The 24,468-nt window shown below is 41.7% G+C and overlaps 1 protein-coding gene across 7 annotated transcripts in view; it reads left to right on the forward strand.

Annotated features, from left to right (window-relative positions):
• The window catches only part of sowah (ankyrin repeat domain family member sosondowah), a 129,987-nt gene that overhangs the window by 97,827 nt on the left and 7,692 nt on the right, over positions 1-24,468 (forward strand). For 5 of the 7 annotated variants that reach the window (XR_015293660.1, XM_086913240.1, XM_086913246.1 and 2 more), the window contains 3 exons: positions 16,261-16,359; positions 23,673-23,745; positions 24,112-24,204. Coding sequence is in view for 6 of the 7 variants with exons in the window: in XM_086913240.1 (XP_086769366.1) it covers positions 16,261-16,359; positions 23,673-23,745; positions 24,112-24,204 (265 nt within the window). In the remaining variant the exon portion in view is untranslated. Of the gene's footprint in view, positions 1-16,260; positions 16,360-16,405; positions 16,498-23,672; positions 23,746-24,111; positions 24,205-24,468 lie in introns of those variants that run through there. The other 2 variants (XM_086913251.1, XM_086913247.1) reach the window with 2 other exon arrangements.

The following is a 24,468-nucleotide window of genomic DNA, read 5'->3' on the forward strand; positions in this document are numbered from 1 at the left end:
ATTTAAAAAATAATTAAAAACTCATGAAAATATCCCTAGATACGCCTGCCAATCGTTTTCTTTTCTCGAACGAGTTATTCGACATAGGATTTTTCATTTTTCAGACTTTTTCGAAAACTAAAAAAACGAAAGGCCATTTTCCGTTTTCGTCTTATTTCGAGCAATCACCGCTGGTTCGCCTTGAATTCGACTCGATCATGAACTACATCGAATCTCCAAAAAACAAGTTAAACTCCCTCCCTTCTCTGAGATATACGAGATATTTTCCAGAATCTTTCGGCCTTGGAAAATCATGTTAATCTCGCTACATCCATCCAATTTACCTCCCTCACGATATATCCCTTTAATAACGTTTCTTCTTCGTGGGAACGATTCGCGCGATGCACTTCGCCTGGATCGAACCTCGGGGCCCGGACGCGATCGCGGTTTAATTTAATTGACGCAGAGATTGCCACAAAAAGTTCATCTTTACATAATGGTTCTTTTCCTTTCCCAGAGAAACCAGCCATCCTCCACGTTTCCCATGGCGAGGCGCATTACCATGCACCCTTCGACTCTCTCCCTTCCTCCCTCTCTCTCTTTTCTAAGAGTCGAAAAAGATTTTTTTTTTTGTTCTTTTTTTTATTTTCCATTGGAATTCGCGTGAAATGGACGGAGATAACGATAGGAAGAAATGTTGGTGATCGTGTTTAATAGGGAAATTATAGGGAATATTTGAAATATTTCTTCTTCTCTCTCTTTTCTAAGTATCGAAAAGGATCGAAATTGATGATTGTTTATAATAGAAAAATTTCATTTCTGAAATATCTTCCCCTCTCTTTCTTCTTTAAGCGTCGAAAAAGGTTCTTTTTGTCCTTTTCTTTTTTCATTTTCCACTGGAATTCGTGTGAAATGGACCGAGATAGGAAGGATCGAAATATTAGTGATTTCCCTATAATAGGGAAATTTCGTATCTGAAATATCTCCCCGCTTTCCTAGGGGAAAAATTGGCAAAGTTCGACATCACGAAGAGAATCTTAATTCACGGTATTGGACTCGAAGTTGTTCCGCGCCGGTGAATCTTTCACGATCTTAAAAATCTTCTTACCGATTATTCTCCAATCATTCGTTTCTTCGTTTAAAAAAGAAAAGTGAAACGGAATTAGTCTAACAAGGCCAACGTTTCTCCTTCACGGACAAACTCGGACAGACAGGGTCCACATTTAGACCGCACTTAGAGGAAAAATCGGACCGATCCAAAAAGGAAACCGGTCTCCAACGCACCGTGTAATGCGCCTTTCTCCTCTTTCGATCCATCATTGGCGTCTATCATCGGCCAAATTGACCACTTCCAACGACGGCCAATAGATAGATCCTTGTTCTTATTCACCAAAAAAAGAAAAGAAAGATGGGAAGATGGCCCAGGTCGTTTAACTCTCCACGATCTCCAACGTGGTGATCGTTATCTTCCGGGGTGCAGAGAGGTCCGTTTCCGGTCGCGCGACATTCAATCCTCACGGTTCGAGCGAACGAGGACAAAGCCCCTGTCCTCCTCCAAATCCAATTTGCATGAACTGCGGCCAAAATGGACGAGGTAATTGGTACACTGGAGGGATTAGGGGGTGCGCCAAGGCGACGGATCGTCGTCCGCCTCTGAATTCCGCCATTTGCGGCGGCGGCGATCCCCCTCCTTTCCCTTCTTAATTGCCATTTGGACAGTCTTCGATTAAAATTTCCAAACCCCTTTTTCTTTCCTCTCGTCTCTTTCTCGTCGTTACGCGTATTCATCTGAAGAATAATAATGTTTTTTAACTTTTCAACGAAAAGTTTTGTCGAGTTGAAAGTGAAAAATTTATACGTCAAGAACGACTAGTAGACGATCTCTCCTCCCTCGAAAATGCAGGATAAAACAGGCGGTGGAAGAAGGCCAATTTGTACTTTAAGGATTATCTTTGTTTGCAAGATCTTCTTTCTAATTTAAATAAAATTGTCGTCATTGATAGCCTGCAAAACTGTTTTTTCTTCTTTCCTTCATTCAGAAGGCTGGACAATTCTGTTCAACGAATATTTCAAACACAATCTCAAATTAACACTTTATTATTTCATCTTCATTCAATACACGTTCCATTCCTTTATCTCTCAAAAACGTATTTACCTCCGCTGGAACATCCTAAAATTTTATAAATCATTAATCAAGAACAACAAATACAGTCCCTTTGAAGAAGAATATAAAATAAAACAAGTGGTGGATGAAGCTGAATTTTGAGAAATTGTATTTTGGGGAGATAAGATATATCACAAGTGTAATAATTAAATTTTCCCCAAAGTTTCTCTCTAATAGTTTACGTCTCATTGATACGATAACAAAAATTGAGTCATTAAACTGAAAGATCACTATGCAAAATCACTATGTAATAATTTCCAATAATCCAATCTCAAATCGATATTTCATCATTTTTCAACACACGTTCCATCCTATTCCTTCATTTCCCAAACTTTACGCACCTTTGCTCCCATAAAAAGCAAAATTTTCCTCGCTCTCGAATTCCCAAAATTCCAAAATTCCATCATTTCAAGAGTCACGAATACTCTCTCCCCTCCCCTCCTCTTAGCAAAAATATAGAACCAAAAACAAGTGGAGGGGGAAGAAGAAGAAGGTAAATTCGAAGAGATGGGCAAAGGTAGAAAGCAAATCATCCAAACTCGAAGAGGCTCGTACCAAGCCCTCTCACGGGTGAAGAACGGCGAACAAGGAAGATGAGGAGGAGGAGGGGGAGGTGAAAAAAGGCGGAGGAGAGCGATGGCGGCGGAGGGAGACAGAAAGAGGAGAAGTGGACGGTCACCATAAATACGTATACGCAGCGCAAACAAAAAGCCACAAAGGGCCGCGGTCAAGGGAGATACGATCTTGCGGCATGCAGATACGAGCATACTAATCTCTCAGAGAGAGAGAGAGAGAGAGAGAGAAAGAGAGAGAGAGAGTTTCCTCCTTTTGTCGTATATACCGTCTATGAAATATATCCGTGGCCCTCGACACGAGGAAACGATTCAATATCGTTCCGACAATCGTCCCACTCTCTCTCTCTCTCTCTCTCTTTCTTCAACTATTTTTCCGGAACCAAAGCGACTCTAGATCATAGGGAAATGGATGTACATTTCGCGTGGAACAAAGGAATTGTTGGAACTTTTCTAACATTTGGAAGATTAAAAAAGAAACGAGTGATTGTGATTGAATTTATCTAGTGATTTCTAGATAAAGAAACGAGTGATTGTAATGGAATTTATCTAGTGATTTCTAGAACCGAGGCGATTCCGAGATCATAGGGATGTCGAACAGAATTTATCTAGTGATCTCTAGAAAAAATTGGTTTTTCACCAATGGAATGGGAAATGGACGTATACTTCGCGTGAAACAGAAAAAGATGGAGGTTTGAAAAGGACGAAGGTTTGAATTTTTTTAATATTTGGAAGATTAAAAAAGAAACGAGTGATTGTGATTGAATCAATTTCGAATCTTGAATTAATCTAGTGATTTCTAGAACCAAAACAATTCTAGATCATAGGGATGTCGAACAGAATTTATCTAGTGATCTCTAGAAAAAATTGGTTTTTCACCAAAGCGACTAGGGAAATGGACGTACACTTCGCGTGAAACAGAATGAAGATGGAGGTTTGAAAAGGACGAAGGTTTGAATTTTTTTAATATTTGGAAGATTAAAAGAAAAGTGATTGTAATTGAATTTATCTCGAACAAAATTTATCTAGCGATACCTAGAACCGAAACGACTCTAGATCATAGAGAAATAGATATACATGGAACAAACAAAGGATGGAGGCTTGAAAAGGATGGATGTTTGAATTTTTTTTGACATTTAGAAGATTAAAAGGAAAAAAAAGAAGTGATTATAATTCAATTTACAAGATATACGTAGGACGATACGCGATTACCTCGAATCTGGTGATTTCTAGGCAAAAGCAAATTGGAAATGGAAGAGCGATAAAACTGTTTTACAGATCCGTCTTGATCGAATGAATTCGAGACATAAAAAGATGCAACGAAAGAAAAATTTAAACGCAATTTCGACCATCTCTCGATTCGAAAGAAATTGATTTTCAAGAGGGAATTAAGCCGGGCTCGAGGCGAGCCTTAATTTTGGAAATGCGACGACTGTCTAATTTCGTCGCGATTCTCAATCACGTGGAAACGTTTCTTTTCGAGTATAGCGGAGAGACACGGGAAGCGTGGACACGAGGAAAGGCGGCATGCCGCGTGCAACGATCCATCGTCCCAACAAATTGCGGTTGGCCGATGCCAACTGGGCTGGTACCTTATGAATCAACCTCGAAACGACCAAGATCGCGATTTATTCGAACCGTCGAAAATATCGTCCCGGGTCAGGTGAGACTCGCATTGTGATACGGAAATGTATCGTGATTCATCGGGATCTTATCGTGCCTGTTCGTTAAAAAATCGTTAAAAATCGTGGAAAACTTTTTCCTTTTTGGACTTGGTGTGAATTTTAAAATGGAAATTTGAACTCTTCTGTTCTTTCTTGCTTGATTTAATAATATATTTTCATGTGATTTTGACTTTAGACGAGGAGATTAATAAAAGAAGGATTTGTAATAAGGATTATCGTGTCAGAGATGTCGATTGTAGGAGCAGAACATGATATTGCAAATTTTAGAAATTCATCATTGAACTCTCATATTAACACTGAACATATTAGAATACTTTGTATGTAAAATCTCTAAAACGAATTTTAGAAAATTATTATTAGACGACTTGTATTTAAATAAATTTAAAGACGTGAAATAGACAGCTTAATGGCTACTTTGGCTTAAATTCTTTCTACAGAATTTAAATGCAGAAACATCCGCGATCTAATTATCATTTACCACCATTCTGCGAAATTGGAATTAAAATTAGAGAAAATTTTACAAGAATACAAACGTTTGAAACAATTTAATACGGACGAAATAGGAAGAAAATCGAGTGTTACCTAGATACTCTAATTCCATTCTGTGGAATTAAAATTAATTTTCTAAAAGGAAGAAAACATTTGAAACAATTTCAAACACATCGAGAAAGGATGGAGGCTGTTACTCTAACCATTTCTGAAGAATCTTAAATAGAATTGGGAAAATTTTACAAAAACATCCATATAACAATAAAAAAGAAAGAAAACAATCGAAACGTAAATTTTGATGTGAATTAAAATTACCAAAAATTCTACAAATCCACATCGTCCAATAGAAATAAAAAGAAAAAGATTCGAAACTTGAAATATCCAAACAAATCGAAGAAAATTAATTATTCTAATAAAAATTTTATAAAAAACATTTATCGTACGATAAAAACGATTTGAAAACGATTTTCCAACCATTTCAAAGAATTAATCCTTTGCACTCCAACAGGATGAATGATCAGATTCCTCTTATCTCAAATTAGATCGAACTACATTTTAGTCCAAGTTTGACAGTCGATAGAAATATTATTTTCAAAATTTCTCAGTTTCATTCAAGCATACATTCATTGAAATTCCAAATTGTGTTCAAGCGGAGATGAGAGTTTGATTTTTCGTTGTCGAATAAAGAAATTGGCGACGGAGAGACGGAAAATAGCGATAAAAATAGAAATGTAGTACAAGAAGATGGAAAATAAAAATAGCAAGATATTTTATTTTATTACGCAGCAAACATACGTAAAATATAATAAAATATAAAAATAATTTAATCTCCGTGTTAAAAATCATCCACTTCCGAGTCAGCTAAGCAATCTTCCGGAGTGCGAAGAACAGATTAAAATTTGTTAAACCTTAAATTTTACAAAAGCGACAATTTCACGAAAGAACAGAAAACGAAGTAAGGAACAAGGTTCGAAACAACAACTCGACACAACTCGACAAGGATCAGGAATGGTGGAAAAGCTGGATTCGCGGAATTCCCTAGGACGTCCCTACGGGGATCCCCCCCCCCCAGGAGAGGTGGATGGGTTGGTTGCAAGGGTAAGCCGCTTTGCGAACGAGCGCTTGGAGGAGGAAGGGTGCAGGCGATTAGGTAAACCCTGGATTAGTTGGACGCCCGATACACTCTTCCTCTCCCTCCATCCTCTCCTGTCCAGGAGGAGTTCGATCGCCGCCACTAATAACGCCACCCCCCATCCCCTCCCCCGATTTACATGATTGGATCGCCGTGGCGAAACTGCTCCCTATCCTTGTATCGGCATGCAAATGCTGGAAATTAGCCGGAACCACGCGTTCCAGGGCTTGTCCGAGTGTCGTCCAGGGAATGATCCACTACTACTGCGTTATTAATCGTATCGATATATTCGAAGAAATATAGATTTCCCCGATTTTTGCCCGCAAGAAAATGATAGGAGGAGGAGATCACGTGGATGTGACTTTGTGATTTTCTTTGCATATTCCATTGGTCTTATTTAATTTAATCGCGTTTGAATTTGTTTTGTCCAAGAGTGTAAGTAAGATGATGAAAAAGATGGATGAAGAAGACGCGTGTTATACATTGGATCCTCGTTTTTTTTTTTTTTTTTTTTTTTTTCATATTCGAATAAAAATTGCAAAGATATAAATACGAGGAGAGATACGAACGAAGATACGAGGATTGGCAAAACTGTGGCATTAACTGTGATATTATTCATAATCAATCTGTTCGAATCTCGGCCTGTATGGAAAAAACTATCGCGGAACAATGGGGAGGTAAGCTTTCGAGTGCACCGCTCTGTATCGGTTATTCCCATCGGTTGATAACCGATCGGATCGTGGTTGGTTTATCTGTCGTCCGGCAGACGCGTGCTCGATGAAAAGCACAAAGCGACTTGGCTTGAAAAAGGCCGTTTTCCCCGAAAAAAAAAGGAGAAAGAGAAAGAACTCCAAGATCGATCGCAATTTTCGCGATAACAACGCGATAACAACGCGACTTGCAACAAAACGACCTCACTTGTTTATATAAGCTGTAGAAAGTGTATATGGGCGCCTCCTAAAAATTTTTCCAGCCGAAGTCAAAGTATTAGTAAAGAATTCAGAGAATGGAACAAATCGAGAAACTCAGAAATAAATAGAATTCATTTTAAACTTGAACCTATCAATTTGTCAATTAACGAGCTACAAAGGATTTAAAAAAAAGATGAAGAATTGAAAATAAAACGATCGAGAAACTCCATCAACAAAAATCAACAAAAAAATAAAATCCATTTATCACTTTGTTAATTATCACAAGCAATCGCAAAGAACTTAAAAAAAGATGGAGAAGAGGATTGAAAGTATAATGATTTATCACTTTGTCAATTATCACAAACAACCCACAAAGGACTTAAAAAAAGATGAAGAAGAGGATTGAAAATATAATGATTTATTATTTTATCACAATTATTATCACAACCAATAAAGGATTTGAAAAAAGATGGAGAAAAGGACGACAGAATTGAAAATGTAATGATCGAGAAACTCCATCACAAAATTATTAATATAATAAGATAAATCTCTTTTAAACTTTGTCAATTATCACAACCAATAATGAACTTGAAAAAAGAAGAGATAGGATTGAAAATATAATGAGAGAAACTCCATCACAAAATTACAAATAAAATCTATTTTAAACTTATCACTTTATCAATTATCACAACCTATAAAAAAAGATGGAGAAGAGAAGAAGAGAACGACACATACAACGATCGAAAAACTTTATTACAATCAATAAAAAAAAATAAAATCCATTTATCACTTTGTTAATTATCACAAACAATCACAAAGAATTTAAAAAGAGAGAAGAAATGGGAGAAGAGAATTGAAAGTATAATGATTTATCACTTTGTCAATTATCACAACCAATAAAGAACTTGAAAAAAGATGAAGAAGAAGACGACAGGATTGAAAATATAATGATCGAGAAACTCCATCACAAAATTACAAATAAAACCCACTTTGAACTTATCACTTTGCCAATTACCATAATCAACCCACAAAGGACTTAAAAAAAGATGGAGAAGAGGATTGAAAGTATAATGATTTATCACTTTGTCAATTATCACAAACAACCCACAAAGAACTTAAAAAAAGATGGAGAAGAGGATTGAAAGTATAATGATTTATCAGTTTGTCAATTATCACAAACAACCCACAAAGAACTTAAAAAAAGATGGAGAAGAGGATTGAAAGTATAATGATTTATCACTTTGTCAATTATCACAACCAATAAAGAACTTGAAAAAAAACACGGAGAAGAGAACGAAAGAATTGAAAATATAACGAACGAAAAATTCCATCACAAAATTACAAATAAAACCCACTCTGAACTTATCACTTTGTCAATTACCACGATCGATCGACCCACAAAGGGGGTTTAAAACAAGATGGGGAAAGTAGTGAGCGACGTTATACCGAAAAATAAAACGAGCACGATAATTCGAAAGAGAACGGCCAACGGAGTGGAGGTGGTGGCCGATCGAACGAAAACGCGTGAGCCGCGTAATCCCCCGTGAAATACCGCGCCCGGATCCGAGAACTTTGCCCGAAGGAGGGAAAGGGAGGGAAGGGACATCGATTATTCGCGGCGAACCGCTCGCGTTAATCGTTTAAACTCCGGTTCCAAGAGGTGGCCAGGTACGCGCCGCGTGATCCACGTAAACCACCAGACACCCAGGGAATCTCTATCCTCCTCCACGCTGGAAGAGTTGCTCGGGCGAGTTGCCAGGATATCGATAGATACCCGCCGCCCCTCCCCATCCAAGATTAATCGCGCTCATATATACCGCGCGTACACTCTTATCGATCGTGTCCGACTCGTGCTGTAATTGCTCGAGTTTAATTCGGTGTGAATTCGACGAATAAGGAAGGAAGGAAGGAAGGGAGGATCGCGCGATTTAGACAAGGCAGGAATTCTCCTCTCGCGCAGGTGGCCGTTCGTCGATCCGCGACGCGACAAGGCATCGCCATCAGCCACGTCCATTAACTGGAAAACGCTCGATCCGCTTCGACGAGCGTCGAAGCGTCGACCATCTCGGTGGTTTGCACACGTGCGATCGTGGGAGACCGGAAGCCGAGGCGCCGTTTGTCGTTGCAGGAAGATGCCACCACCGAGCTGTTATCGGCTGCCCTGCTCTCGACACATCCTGCCTGCGTAGGCGAATCAACATATATCGAAGGAGATTTTTTCCAAAATTGGACACGCATTGGACACGAGCCGACTATCGTTGTTCTTGATATCGTGGCGAGAATAATGGGAGGGGAATATTGGTTTTGTATCTCGGCCGGCGATCGACCGATGGAATTAAAGAGCCGGGGGATAAAAATCTCCCTCGGTCACAGCTCGTTTGAGCGGATGCCTCGAGTGATTTCGTCGGTTACACCTCGTTTCCACGATCCGTTTGCTTCTTATTATTTCTGCAATAGGAAGCGGTAGGTGTTTCCCGATATCAGGCCTAGCTGGATTGAAATTGCAGGCTCGATGGCGGCCGGGATAACATTGTGATCGCGATCCAAAAGACGGCTGGTCAAAGGTGGCCGGCTGAGGGAGTGCCCCATTTCCAACAATCGGTGCGTATCGCTCTCCTTTCGAACGGTTGCAAAACGTTCTCTTCTAAACTCGATCCAATGCGAAATCGAGAGTCTTAGCGTGGAGGGGGAAGAGAAATTATGTCGATTTTATCTTGTAGAAACGCCTGTGGATAGGCAACCAGCATTTATCGTTGGCGTAAATATTGGCGACATTCGTGACAAGAGCCAAGAGAAACGTTGCCTGTAGATAGGCAACCAGCACAGTCTCCGTCTTGTTTCGTTATAAGTTTTCGGAAGAAATCTTTCGATTTACAACAAACATCCACAAATTATTGAATATGATGATCTATATAATCATTGTTTCAAGAGTTAGATCTTACCTTGTGATATAGAAAAGCGGAAGTTTCAGAATTGGCGCGAGATACGAGGGTGGTTCAACAACGAAGAATTTTTTTCCTTTTCTTTATTCTCCATGGATCTACGTTAGAGCTCCATGGATCCGTGTTTACTCGGCGTGCAGCTGGAATTACGAGCGAAAAGAAGAGCTAACAAGAAGGGGCCGGATAAATCATAAAGCACGGCTCTTCCGCGCTATGCTAATGACACCTCCTGCATCCTGTGCATCATTGCCGCGAAAGTTGGCACGCCACCACTTCTTCTTCTCTCTTCCCCTTTTTGTTTTCCTTCTTTCTTTCTTTCTTTCTTCTTTTTTTTTTCTTCTGTACGGGGCAACACACCTCCTTGACGCAATTGCAGGAAATAAAACACTCTTACCCGGACGTACAACGCGAGAGAGGCCCGCGATGGAAGCAACAACCGTGCTCGGCCGTGTAACGAGCACCGCGCCGCGAGAAAGAAATATGTATCGCCGTCCTCCATCCCGTTCTTCTTCCATCTCCTCCTCGCCGAAATATACGGCGGCGATTAATCGCCGGAACAAGAAATTTCTCTTTCGATTACGTGTCTTTTTTTTTTTTTTTTTCTTCGCGGTTGTGGTTTCTAGAGAAAAAGAATATTCTCTCGATTTCGTTTAAATGAAAAATTGGGATCTAGTGATTTTTTTTCTTTTTTTGCGATCTAAAAAAACAAAAATTGTGAATAATATACAATCATAATTAGTTTCTTTTTTATCTTCTTCGCGCAGTACGATGCTGAGATCGTGGTATAATCGTAAATGATTAGAAAAAAATTCTTCAAAAAAAAAAAAAAGAAAAAAAAACCTTCGTTCAATTTTCCACAAAGGTCCACGCTCCCTACTCTTTACCTTTCCTTCATATCCCCATTAACTTTCGACGCCTCGAATCGATCCTTTCTGCAGTACTGAGAAAGCCGTGACTAATAGATCGAATCTCGAGACTTGGCAGCCTCGAGCAATAGACCACTCGAGAGGTGATCAACAGGCGAGGACACGCGCCATCGAGCACGCGCCCGACAGATCTGACATCTCGACGCCGTACACGTGACTCCTTCCACCTCTCTCCCCTCCCCTCCACCCTCCGTCGGAAGACACGCGCCCAACGTCCCCCCCTCGATTTCCCGGAATCGACTTTCGAGAGATCGAATCGCCACAAACGATCTCCACGACCCACCGCGAACGGCCACGAGAGTTCCAAACAACAGAGAGAGAGAGAGAGAGAGAGAGAGAGAGAGAGAGAGAGAGAGAAAGAAAGGAGAGAGGTTATAGGAACCGGCTTCCACGTCGAGATGAGCGAGCGAGTTAAGGGAGCCGAGCTCCTCCAAAGATTCCGGGGAAACAAAGACGTCTCCGATTATTCGCGGACCAGCCTGTTACAGCGGTCCCCGCACAGCTTCGTCAATTTGTATCTTGATCGGCCGCCATCGCGATATTTCTTCCCCGAGGATCTTGGAAGTATCTTCGATTCGAGGAAAGGGATGGATAAATTTTTCTTTTTTTTAAACGCTTGGGTCGAAAAGTTTCGAACAAAGTTTAAGTTACTTCCCACTTCGAGCGAATTGAAATGCTCGAATAATCAACGAGGTAACGTTGTTTCTATTAGATTTTTTAATATGATTTTTGATATTGTCGAATGCATCCTAACGTTACGGAAAATCTTCCATATCGTCTCCGTATCATCCCTTAACAAGGATCCCAATTAATGTTCGAAGCCAAAAAAATCCTGGCCAAATATCGCCAGGTCTTAACACCAGGAATGCCAGATCGCGGCGCGATAGTGGCGCTTTTAATCAGCTTGCCGCGAAGATTTCCCTGCCCTCCCCTCCCCAGGTGCAAAAATTTGGGGATCGGGGACATACCAGCGGAAGGATCCCACGGGAGCCGAAAGGGAGAGGAGACGGCCACTAAATATTGTGTTCGCGCAGAGAATACAGCTCTCGGGACACGTGTAAGCGGGATTCCGTATGAGCAGATCGGCCCGCCGATTATACGCTAATTCAACGCAAATTCCTTCCACGAGATATCTGTATCGCTCGCATACATCAGAGGCCGCGGTAGCTGGCTGCCGTTGTTGCTGGCGAGAGGACCTTCTCCTCCTTCTCCTCCTACTCCGCCGAGTCTCCACCCGGCTGGCTTAATCAGTACCCACAGAGAAGGAAGAGACAACTATATATACACACACCACGGTTTGTACATAGTTTCGCGCGTACAAGGTGACCTTGGGTGCGGGAGCAAGAGGAGGTTGTGTACGTTCAGTCTTTTTTCCCATTTTTATTGGCATTTTTTTCATAGTGTTTTGTTCTCGCCGGTAAGAAAGAAAGGACACGTTTGTTTTCGCACGGATCTGAAAAAACGACGATCTGTATTTAAACCTCGATTAGGCATGGAATCCATTTCTCGTAATATTAATTTAATAAACGAGTAGTTAAGATGATAGTTAAGTAAGTTGGATATCGAAATAATTCCAGTCTTGAATGAAATTTCAACATTCAAATTATAAAATATAAAAGCGTCTGAAGTGGAGATCTTTTTTTCTCGATAGTTTGAATAATCTCTCGAAAGAAAGAAGAAAAAAGAGACGAAAAATTAGGCAGATATCGAGACATTTCTCACGCATGACGAACACGGATGGACGGTAAAGAAGACGACGGGGCTACCGTGAGAGGAGGCGAAGATATATCGCGGTTGTTTCGGCGACGCACGGTGTGTGTATGCGCGCGCACCGTTCACAAATTAAGGAGCGCCAAAGTCGACGGGATGGCGTAGCTATCGCGCTTCATAAAACTTCGTTAGCAGGCCGTGCAAGTAGACAGGTCGCTGCAGCGTTATAACGTTATAGCGTAGAGGAGACACCGCGCTGATGGCCCCTCTCTCAGAGGGTAGTCGGCTGGCTACCGTAAAAATTCATTTTCTCCTCCCTTCCCCGTGTAATTTCACCACCGGATTCTTGCTTCCTCCTCCTCCTCGCCTCCACGAACACGAGAGTGATCAAGCGCGGCCGCTGCGTCCGATCCTAATCTTGATTAGCAGCATTCGCCACGTTCCTTTGTGCCGCGCGTAAACGAGATTCATCGCGCCTTCTTCCTCGAATCTCGCATCCCGTTGTCACCGTGTTGTTTGTCCGGCCGGGTCTTGTATCCTCCGCTATCGCGTAATAATCCACGATAGATCATAATCTCGACCATGCTCCCTCTCGAAATGACTCATCGCCCGTGTAATTTTATTACATTGAACCGCATCGGTTACTCGAGTAGTATCAATATAAAAAAAAAAAAAAAAAAAACAAAGATTCCAAATACTTTTACAAGAAAACTCGCCACGGATCCTCCTTTAATAATAAAAACGAGGATCCGTCCACGTAATCCTCGTTTATCGAGCGGTTTAACGATCTCGAATTTCGATGAACGCAGGTTGAGCAACGGTATTGGCGCCACGTGCCTCTAATATCAAGCAGGAGGTCGTATATCGTCCACGGTGCGTCCGCTCGTTAATTTGCTCGCTGTGGAGCGAGCGCGTACAGGGCCAGTGGGCGCACAAGGTGCACCCCACACGTGGCCACACACACGCACGCACACACGCACAGCACACGGAGGAGGGGTGGGGGAGGAGCGCGCACACGGCCAAGGGGTAAATAGGCATACACGAAAGAGATGGCGCGCGCGTCATTAGGTAACGTGGCCTCGTTAGGATGAGTTTTTCCACCGCTAATGAGGTGGCCTGCAAGTAGTTGTCTCTCTACCGGCGCAGACGAGGTCCGAGGTAGAGGGCGCTCTCTGTCTCTCTCTCTCTCTCTCTCTCTCTCGCTCCGCGTGGATCAGGTGGACGCGGAGTCCGGCCTTCCGTGACGCTCGGCCCAGCGCGAATCTCGAGACCTGGACACTATTTTTAATCCACCCTCGGGACGCGGACTTTATGGAATTAAAATACATGCCGGCTGCTTATATCCCCCCCGACGCGGATACTATATTTCTCTCTTAGCGGACAACCCTACAACCAGGAATAATCCTGCTTCTTCCTGGATGTTATGCCAACGGACATCTCGTTTTTCCTTCTTCTTTTTTTTTTTTTTTTTTTCCTTTTCTTTTTGACTCGTCGTCTCCGTTTTTTCCCCCGAAGCTTCGTGGATCCGCTTTCTTGCGGTTGGCTTTTCTTTTGGGGACGAAGGTAAAACGTAGGGGATTGTTGGATGGGGGAAATTATGAGCGAGTGATTCAAAAATCGTGGGTGGGGAATAAATGTGTGTAGTAGATTTTTATAAATCGAGGGAAATTATGTTTAGCGAAGTTTGTGAGACGAAGGAATGAAATAATGGAAACAAAAATATGTGAGTGCTCGTCCTAGGGTACCATTCCCATCAATTTTCCTCGTTTTCCTCAAAAAAATCTTTTAAAATTTCTAAACATCTCCAATCAAATAAATTATGCGCAAACATTTGCGCGCATGCAAATCGTGTTATCGTCTATTTTCCAAAACCCAAAACCAACCAAAGCCCATCCTCGTTTTCCAAATTTTCCAAAACACCTGATGCTCCTCCCGCACCGTTACCGAGAAACACGTATGTAACACGTGTGTTTATACACGAAAAATCAGCCTGTGGCTCGATTATCCAGGAAATAATCCATTTTCGCGTACACGTTTAACGAAACGTGGGCGGGGAGGGGGGAGTAGAGGGGCGCGTGTTAGCCGGGCATCGACAACGCCGCTCTCTGTCGTCGTGATACGACGCGGTTCCACGCGACACCGACATTTAAGCGCGGACGGACGAATGGCGCGCGCGTGTCCGCGCGTTTTTGCGAGACCTGCCCGCGGCCATTAAATTTACGAGCCGTCACGGCTAACTTGCAAAGAATAATAACGTATATGCTCGAAATAATCCAGCCGGGTCGGGGATAACCCGGTATATGGAAATAGCCGGGGCTATTTGAACGAACTCTCGATGTCAAAGCAAGCCAGACCGGATATAACTCAACGTTTAAACGGAGGATCGGGCGCACGCGCCCGCTGCTGTTGTTTTAAAAAAACGCGGCTATTTAACATTTTTTTTTTTTTTTTTACCCCCGCCGGTTATTTCCATCCCTCGTGCTAGATTTTAAATTAAAATGTTGTGGAAGGAAATTGTTTCCTTCCAATTCGTTGATTAATCGTCGCCGAGCGAAATATGCATACCCGAGCTTTTTAGGTTTTTGCGAAAATATGGTGAAGTATGGTTTTTCTGGTGCTCGAGAATTTAAGGACAATTGCCGAGTCTTGGTTCGGTTGAAATCTTTCTTCTCCTCTTTTTTTTTGGGGGGGGGGAGGTTTGGAGAAAAATACGAATGAATGTCTTCCTTCTATTTCAGAGTTAATCAGGGTAATTGGTAATTGGATAATGAGACACTCCAATAGGATATCCGCAATTGAATATAAAAGTGAAAATTAGAGATACTCCCGAAATCCAGAGTGCTTTTTTTCCTCCGACGAGAACAAATTTTGATTTTTGTAATTCTTCAAACTTGACGAGCGACATCGTTCGTCTGAATCAGAGCCAAGAATCCACCCGTTCCTTCCCTGAGAGAAAGATATTTCAGAATCAATTCGTAATAATTTCTAAAATTCCTTCGTTGAATCGGCGTGAATTACGTAACAATACAAAAAAGTAGCATCGTCGATAAATACTTTGAAAAATGCACATATATAATAAATAAACGAACAATAATACGTAATAACACACGTATTAAGTACCAACTAGTTAATGGTCACGTGGCGCTAGTGTCGCCTCACCGATCGTCTTACCTTACAATGCACAGCACGCTTTTCTCTTGTGCAAAATCCTCACTCGAAAAAGTAATTTATCACACTTTTCTTAATTCTTACCCAAAATTTCTCCACCAAAATTATTGATTCTCTGCACCATTGGCCGCCCTGATAATCGTGAAAGTAACTCTCGGAAACGATTCCCCTTTGGTTTCGCGGATCCGATGATCGACTGCCCTCAAAGCGTGCCCCCCATCTCGAGTGGTGTCCGACGTCGCCATTCATCCGCCATTCGTTCCCGTGGCCGTCGCTTAATTCGCGAATATTTCACCGCCGGCTGAAAATACGTTACAGCTGCTCGCGTCGTGTCTACAACCGGGCCGCCGCGCGCCATTTTTCCCAAATATTCGAGTCGCCCGTAAATTTCCGTCGTTCGCTTATTTTTTTTTTTACCTTCTCCAAACGCTTTAAACTCCCTCCCCCTGTTAATCAGCTTTTATTTTGGGGGCGGGAGGGATGATATAATTCCTCGGTCGAAAGTTTGAGGAGCACGATTCATCGTTCTCGTCTTGTCTTGTTGTTGTTTGTTGTTTGTTGATGTTGTTGGCGGTGTTACAGACGGCGTTGCACTGGGCGGCCAAGCACGGGGACGAGAATATCGTCAAGTTGATCGCTGGCACCTACAAGGATTACATCAAGAGTGTCAATGAAACTTCGGTAAGCGAATGAAAATATATATTTTCTTCTATTTCGATAAACTCACTCTTTTTACAATTAATATTTAAAATTTCGATTCTAATCTTGTCCTCTGTTTCCCTGGTGACCGCGCCCTGCCAATCTGCCGTTCAGAACGGGGTAAGTTCTCATAAATCAAAATTGTCGAAAACGCGTAAACAAGGATCGGCCAGTTTGTTTATATTATTGCCTCGATTCGAGCAAACTTTACATACATTTTCTAATAATTTTTCATCTCGAACAATCCCTTCTCAATCGAGCAACTTTTCGATTAACTCTCCATAATTCCAACTTCCATTAGCTTACTCTAAATAAATAAAAGCGCATGAAAGACAGACAGAGAGAGAGAGAGAGAAAGGGGAGGTATCGATAAAAAGGGGGAGAGGTGAATAAATCGCGAACCACGCGATATCTATCTACCGTGATCTCTGAAAGTGGTCGGCGTGCGAAAGAGAGAGAGAGAGAGAGAGAGAGATTCGTGCGGGTTGCATCTCTCGGGCTGCAAAGGGAGGGAATGGCGCAACGCAGCGAGAGGAGGCTCGCGAGATAGGATCGGATGTGTGTGGTCCGCCGCTTTGCTCTTTATAAGACTTATATAAGCTGGAGCGCCCTCTGTTCGCGGTGGGAAGAGGTGGAAGACGGTTGGAGATAGAAAAGAGGAGGCGGGGGAGGGGAGGGGGGGTGGGTTGCTCGTTAGCGGCTCGCGACAAACGCTCGTTGAACTACCGCAGCAGCACACGTTCCACTCGGATGGATCGATGAGCGGCGATGGGGGATCGAGCGCTTCTACTTACTTGAATAATTGGAACGAATTGAGAGGAGGAAAATAAAAAAAGGAAAGGAAACTCAACGTAACAAAGATTTTAATTCATCCTATTTATTTCTCGCGCGACAACATCCCCCGATCCTATTTAAAAAAAAAAAAAAGAAGAGGGGGTTGCGTTCCAAAACATTTCATCAGAATCATATTTTTTTATTCGTCCATTTTATTTTTCATCTTTTGATTTTATTTTTGAAATTTTTATCGATTTTCTTATTGAAAGATTACGACGTTGCACGATTGAGTTTGCTTGAAATAATCGATCAAATTATCGAGTTGAAGTTCAGGATCAAAGGAAAAATAAGGGAGAATGGAGGAGTAAGTCGCTAAAGGAAAAAAGATAGGTTAGGTCGTTCATCCTTGATCGATGGAAAATCAACATGTATCAAAATTCGTGTAATCATCAAGTGGAAGTTGGATTAAAAAAAAAAAAAAAATAGCAAAAAAATACTAAATACTCGCTATAGATAAAGATAGAGAACGTTTAAGACGAAAGAGAAAGAGGAAAAGAAGAAGAGGAAGTTGGATTAAAAAAAAAAAAATAGCGAAAAAAGGTTAAGTACTCGCAACAGACAAAGACAGAGAACGAGAAAGGAAGAAAGAGAAAGGGGGAGGGGGGGAGGGAGGGAAGAAGAGGTTAGGTCCTGTCGAAGAATATAAATAAAAAGTATCGCCATCGATGGACAAAAGGAAAGCTGTGTGTGTGAAAAAAGAAGCGTCGTTCGAAAATAGGTTCGATTCTTTTAAAACGTCTCCCATGTCCGCCGAAATACGCCAGACTCTCTGTTTTCGGGGATTAGTGCTCGATTTAATAAATACGCGTGTATCCGTGTTAGGTACCAACAACGTCGGCCCGGGGCTAATCCACTCCGGAATGGATCCTCTCTATACCTCTCTTTTTTCCCTCCTCCTCCCTCCTTTTCCCCCTCCTTTCCATCCGGCAGACGGTGAATCGTGCGGCACGGCGTAATCTGTCACAGCCACCACTCTCGCCGTAGTTTTCTGCGGCTTAGTCCCCCTTCCCCTCCTCTGCCCCTCGATCGCTTCAACGCTCCCCCACCCGCCAAATGAAAAAAAAAGAGGGGAAAAACGCAGGGCGCCTTCCTTCTTTTCGCCCTTGGTAACTTCAACCCGTGTAATATCCGATCCGATGCCTTATCCCAACCGCTTCGAATCCGGGAGGATTCCATCTCTGTTTTTACGCGACAAAAGAAAAGAAAGAAAGAAAAACGAAGTTTTTCTTTTTTTATTTTTAAGATCAAGCGAATTCGAGAAGAAAGATTTAAGAGACTAGATATTTCGAGATTTTTTTTCTTTTTCTTTTTTTTTTTTTTTTTTTTGATTTCACTCTTATCGACGCAAATGAGATTTATCAAAAGTTAGAATCGAAATTGAAGGAAATGGAATGGAAATGGAATTTTTAGGTATAATTAAAAAGTTGCTGTCAACTTATTCAATGCGAAAGAATTTCCTTTGGTTTTAGAAAATTTTAAAAACTCCCTCGCATAAAAATGAAAAATCGCACAACCTACAACGTAACCCGAACAAAGATTTTAATTCATCCTATTTATTTCTCGCTCAAATCGCGCGACAGCAATTAATTTCTCCGATCCAATTAAAAAATCATTAAAAAAAAAAAAAAAAAAGAGGGGGTTGCGTTCCAAAACATTTCAGAATCATGTTCGACTCCAAGACGATTTTATCGAATATTATTGGCCCCTCGTTCGACGAAATTACGTACGAAATTAGCGCGATCGGTCCATCGTCGAGCGCAAGATGTCGCCGGGTACGTGGCGGATCCGTAGTCACGAGCGTAATCTGTCACCGGTACCGCTTCCAGCGTAGTTTTCTACGGCTTATCGCGGCATCGGCTCGCATTTAATCCCCGCAAAAAACGGTGCCCCGTTCCCCATGGGGCCCCCGTAAAGCCGCCCGTGTGGCGCCTGCATCCTTGCCGGGCGTACGACAGCCAACGACAATGCCGATCCCACAGCCAGACCCTCGAGACATCGGCGGGATCCCTCGTGCATACCGGGTGATCCATTTCCATCGCGTTCAATTTGATTTCAGAAGACTGGCAGTGTAGTTTGTTCGACGTTTACACGTTTGTTATTGCGAGTGATTGTACCGGGTGATCCATTTCAAACGAGTGCAGCGTAATTAGGGTGCAAAGTATACCGGGTGACCCGTTTGAAGCGGTACAGTATTCTTCGTTTATTCGACACTTGTATACTGGGTAGTGTTCATTTCAGACGAATGCAGAGTAATTAGAGTTTATTCTCGTGGAAAGTATACCGGGTGATCCATTTCCATCGCGTTCAATTTGATTTCAGAAGACTGGCAGTGTAGTTTGTTCGACGTTTACACGTTTGTTATTGCGAGTAATTGTACCGGGTGATCCATTTCAGACGAATGCAGAGTAATTAGAGTTTATTCTCGTGGAAAGTATACCGGGTGATCCACTTCAATCAGTCGTTTAATTTAATTCAGAAACTGGAACAATATAATATTCTTGGTTCACTTGATATTTGTATATTAACTATCTGTGATATACTGGAAAGTATACCGGGTGACCCGTTTCAATCACCCGTTTGATTTAATTCAGAAACTATATAGGATTCTTCGTTTAATTGATATTTGCACATTTATTATTGTGTAAGTAGGATTCAGAATCCGATATTTCTGTTATCAGTCATATTCTTTTCACGATAAAAAATTCTCGCAACGTTAACGAAAGGAAAAAAAGAAAGTTTCAAACAACTTTTTCCTTTTTTTCGAACACCATTTATAAACCATATATACATTCTCACCTTATTAAAAAAAAGAATACTCGTCCAATTATTCGCTTGGAAAAACCTTGGAAGAAACTTCTCTGACAAAAAAACAAAAAAAAAAAAAAAAAAATCAGAAATAGCAACATCTATCTCGCGCCACCCCTCCCCCCCCCAAAAAAGGATAGAATCCATACGCTTATAAGAGCCAATATCCAAGGGCTGTCGAAATATACAAAATGTCGGAATCTCGGCCGAGCGGGGCGCCCCCCCGTTATGATTTAACTCCTCGTGAAGGCGGCTCGAGTGTAGAGGAAAAATATTAAAATGGAAAATCCTCAACGGGTGATATACGCGTGTGCGATATTGGTGGCCGGCAGCTGTCCCGTTTCCCAAACTCTCTCCCTCCCCACCCTCCCTCCCTTCTCTCGCTAAACGCGCGAAAACTCGGCCCGGGAGGAGAAGAGGAAGAGGAAAAATATGCTCCTGCTCCTAGGAAGACGAGACGAGACGAGACGAGACGAGACGAGAGCGAGGAGGAGGGGGGAAAAAAAATAGGGGGAAAAAGGGGGGTGGTGACTGCGCGATATTGTCTCGGTGACTCCTCGTGTCGGGCTACAATGCTACTTTAAAATATCGTCGAAAGTATAAAGAGGGGTGAGGGTGGAGGGACGAAATATGGAGGAGGAAGGGGTGAGAGAGAGAGAGAGAGAGAGAGCGTGCGTGTGTCGCGCCACTTGTCGCGAGGGCACACGTGTCGCGCGCTATTGGAGTCGAGAAAGGGTGACTCCGACAAAGAGCCACCCCATTTCCTATTCCTACACCTATACGCGTGCCGGGGAACTTTAAAGCGAAATAAATTAGGGCCACCCTTTCGAATAAAGCCTCTGTCCTTCTTCCTCTCTCGCGTTGCGGCACCCCTCCCCCCCTTTTCTTTCTCTTCTTTCCTTTCAACCGTGGTGGCGCGCGCCTCGTTTCGATAACGGCGCACCGCGTATGATGCCGCGGTTTTCACAGCATTTGTCACCGCTGTTTATCGGAGGAACATAACGTTATTGAAAGAGAGGGAGGGAGATCTGTTTATTGGAGATGCTGATATTTAATTTATTTTATTTTATACGGATGTTTTAGATTTGACGAGAGATTGTGAACTGTTGTGAATTTACTCGATATTTCTATAAAATAGGATTTTTATTACACGAATTAAGATGGAGATGATTTTTTTTCTTAGCTTAAAAATTTAACGGGTCGAAAAATTTGTCGATTATATCCAATATTATTAATCCGTGAAACGAGAAAAAGAGATTTGAAATTTTCAACAATTTACTTTTCACCGTTTTTACGGAGAATGGTATGAAATGGTCAGCTCTGAACAATCTGTTGTCGAGATTGGACGAGACGAGTAGTAGTTTAAATTTTATTTAGAAATTATCGAGGATCGTGGATGAAAACCCGATCCATCGGATCGGGGATCGGATAATGACCGATGCACGCACACAATTACGCGCAATTTGTCGCACTTATCGAGCCGGGACATCGTGAACGGCGGCTACGTGCCCGCAGCTCGCTTTCGTGTGTACCGAGTTTGCATACGATATTTCAAGGCCGCGCGATTTTTATCCTCGGCCGCCATGATTGACGCCCGTCGTTCATGCGACGAATAAGAAATTAGAATTTTCATTACGCGCGAAAATGAGAAAAGTAAAGGTAAGTAATTTAATCGAACAAGTGAATGAACGAATATAGTCTATAGACCGATAGCCTCTCTCTCTCGTGGCGCTAGTGTCGCGCCATCATAACCTTTTAAATTCTCTAGAAATTTCTCTTTTTTAATGATGATCGCATAAAAAATTGAAAAAATTTCAAGAAGAAGGGCGATTTCGATTGATTTTCTCTTCGGCCAAAAATGCTTGATAAAGCATCCTTAACTCCCAAGACTTTGTACCCATTCTTTTTCCTCGCAGCTTCACCTCCTTATCATATTTCTGTTGGGCCAGGCTGTTAAATTATTCAAAAGATCAAAATCTTAAGGGCCGAGGAGCTGCTGAATTATTAATTTATCGGTGTTATCGATACCTGCACCGCGTTAGTCGATCGCGTATTGTTGATATCTCTCTGTGAAACCGAACGAACGAGACGATCGAAAATGGTTGGCAGCTGTTTCCTGCCGCCGGTGGAAAAGTGGTCCTCTCTCTCTCTCTCTCACCTGCCGCCCTCTACGAGATACTAATTGCCAGATAACGTGATACCACCACCACGATTTTGCGTAACATCGATTCCACGCCATTTCACGGCGTCCACTCTTTTTTTCCTTTTTTTTTTTTTTTTTCGTTCCTCCTCTTCGCGCGTTCGATGTCGACAGACAGAAGGAGGCGCGAAAAAAAGACGTTCGATCCTCCGTTGTTAAGGGTATAAACGCGAGTGTCACGATTCCTATCTTCTTTTCCCCCTTCATCTTCATTTCATCTAGATAGATCGTATTGAGATAGGTCAGTTCTCGTAAGCTAGTTGTAACGATCGATTCAGTATCTCTAATTTTCTTGAGATTATTTAATTCGTCCTAGTTTCCCCTAGAATCTTGATTATTCGCATCCCCTGGTGAAAAAAGTTTATCTTCTTATAACACAATTTCACGCTTTCTCGAAATTATTTAATTCGTCGATTAGTTATACTCATTCCTTGATTATCGATATAAGGATTGATTACTTGCTTCATCCTAGTTTCCCCTAGAATCTTGATTATTCGCAATCCCTGGTGAAAAAAGTTTTTCTTATAACACAATTTCACGCTTTCTCGAAATTATTTAATTCGTCGATTAGTTATACTCATTCCTTGATTATCGATATAAGGATTGATTACTTGCTTCATCCTAGTTTCCCCTAGAATCTTGATTATTCGCATCCTCTGGTGAAAAAAGTTTTTCTTATAACACAATTTCACGCTTTCTCGAAATTATTTAATTCGTCGATTAGTTATACTCATTCCTTGATTATCGATATAAGGATTGATTACTTGCTTCATCCTAGTTTCCCCTAGAATCTTGATTATTCGCAATCCCTGATGAAAAGAGTTTATCCGTCTTCTTGTAACACAGTTTTACACTTTCTCGAGATTATTTAATTCATCGATTAATTGTTATTATATTCATTCCTCGGTTACCGATATTAATTACTTGCCTCATTCTAGTTTCCCCTAGAATCTTGATCATCGATATTACTCGATACAACTTTGTAAGTACAAAAATAAAATATTCCACTTTTCTTTGCTATTTTAAATTACAAAAAAAAAAAAAAATTCCACGCTTAAGGAAAAGATACGAATAATTTGTTGCGAAATCGCGAGGGATCTCTTGAGAGATAATTCACGCGTGCGTCAATCTATCCACGCAGTTTCGTGCACGGGAAAACGAGCAAAGATAATATTGTTGGGGGATTCGCACGCTGCCGAGTGATATTCATAATAAGATGTCATTAATTCCTCATTGTTTTCCCTTCATTTTTCCCTTTTTTTTTTTTTTTTTTTTCCGCCTCTCCATCGTCGTTCCATGCCAGAGAGAAAATGGAGGAAGGCGATAAGCCATCGATGGAACATTTTCCCTCGTTTATTTATAAGGATCGATCCTCGTTACGTGATTCCGTTTATGGAAAAATCTTACGGAAAATCTTGCTGCCTCGTTAATCCCATCATTCATTCCGATTTTGCAGGGGTACACGCCGTTACATATCGCGATGCAGTTCGATCATGAGAATATCTTCAACCTGTTGGTCCAAGTGTACGGTGAGTTGATGTAACGTTGAAAAAAAGATAGATCTGGATCTAGCTTGAATAACGGTGTCCCTGGCGTGGAAAATAATCGTCGGATTGTTTTCCATTGATCGGACGCTGGATTGAGAGTCGAAAGTAAGTAAAAAAAAAAAAAGCGTCCATATCCAAAAGAAAAAATCCAATTATTGACTTACTTATCAACTTTTGCCAATAATTTCCACCTTGTTTTTCGAAAAATTATTCGTTCAACCAACGAACTATCTTTTTTATTAAACGTTTCAAACGAACAACAGAGATGCCCTAACCTAACGAGAATTCGAATATTTTTCCCATAATCTCGCCGCCCATTTACTTTTTCGCGTTTACTTATTCACACAGCTGCGAACCAGGAGATACGGGACTACAGCGGGAAGAAGGCGAGACAATACTTGGTCTCCCAGGAGGCCGCTGTCAGTCAGGACACCTTCCGCAGTAAGTAACTGTTCGTTTCGAGCGAGGGGAGAAAAATTTTCCGAGCGAAAAAAAGAAAAAAAAATTGTTGAAAATATTACCATCGGAAGAGAGAAAGAAAATGAAAGGAAACGGACGTGCGTTGTTTATTACAAGCCACATGTTAAGTAGAATAATTGAGTCGTGATCGAGGGAGCGTTATCGAGTCCCACGATCGAGATCTTATCATCTTCAACATCGTAAATGAGACGCGTCAAAGTTTCGTAATGTTCGAGGCTCGTTTCT

The sequence above is a fragment of the Apis florea genome, unplaced genomic scaffold (genome assembly GCF_048593485.1).
Source record: "Apis florea isolate Af1SG1 unplaced genomic scaffold, ASM4859348v1 contig_1914_pilon, whole genome shotgun sequence".
Taxonomy (NCBI): Eukaryota; Metazoa; Arthropoda; class Insecta; order Hymenoptera; family Apidae; genus Apis; species Apis florea.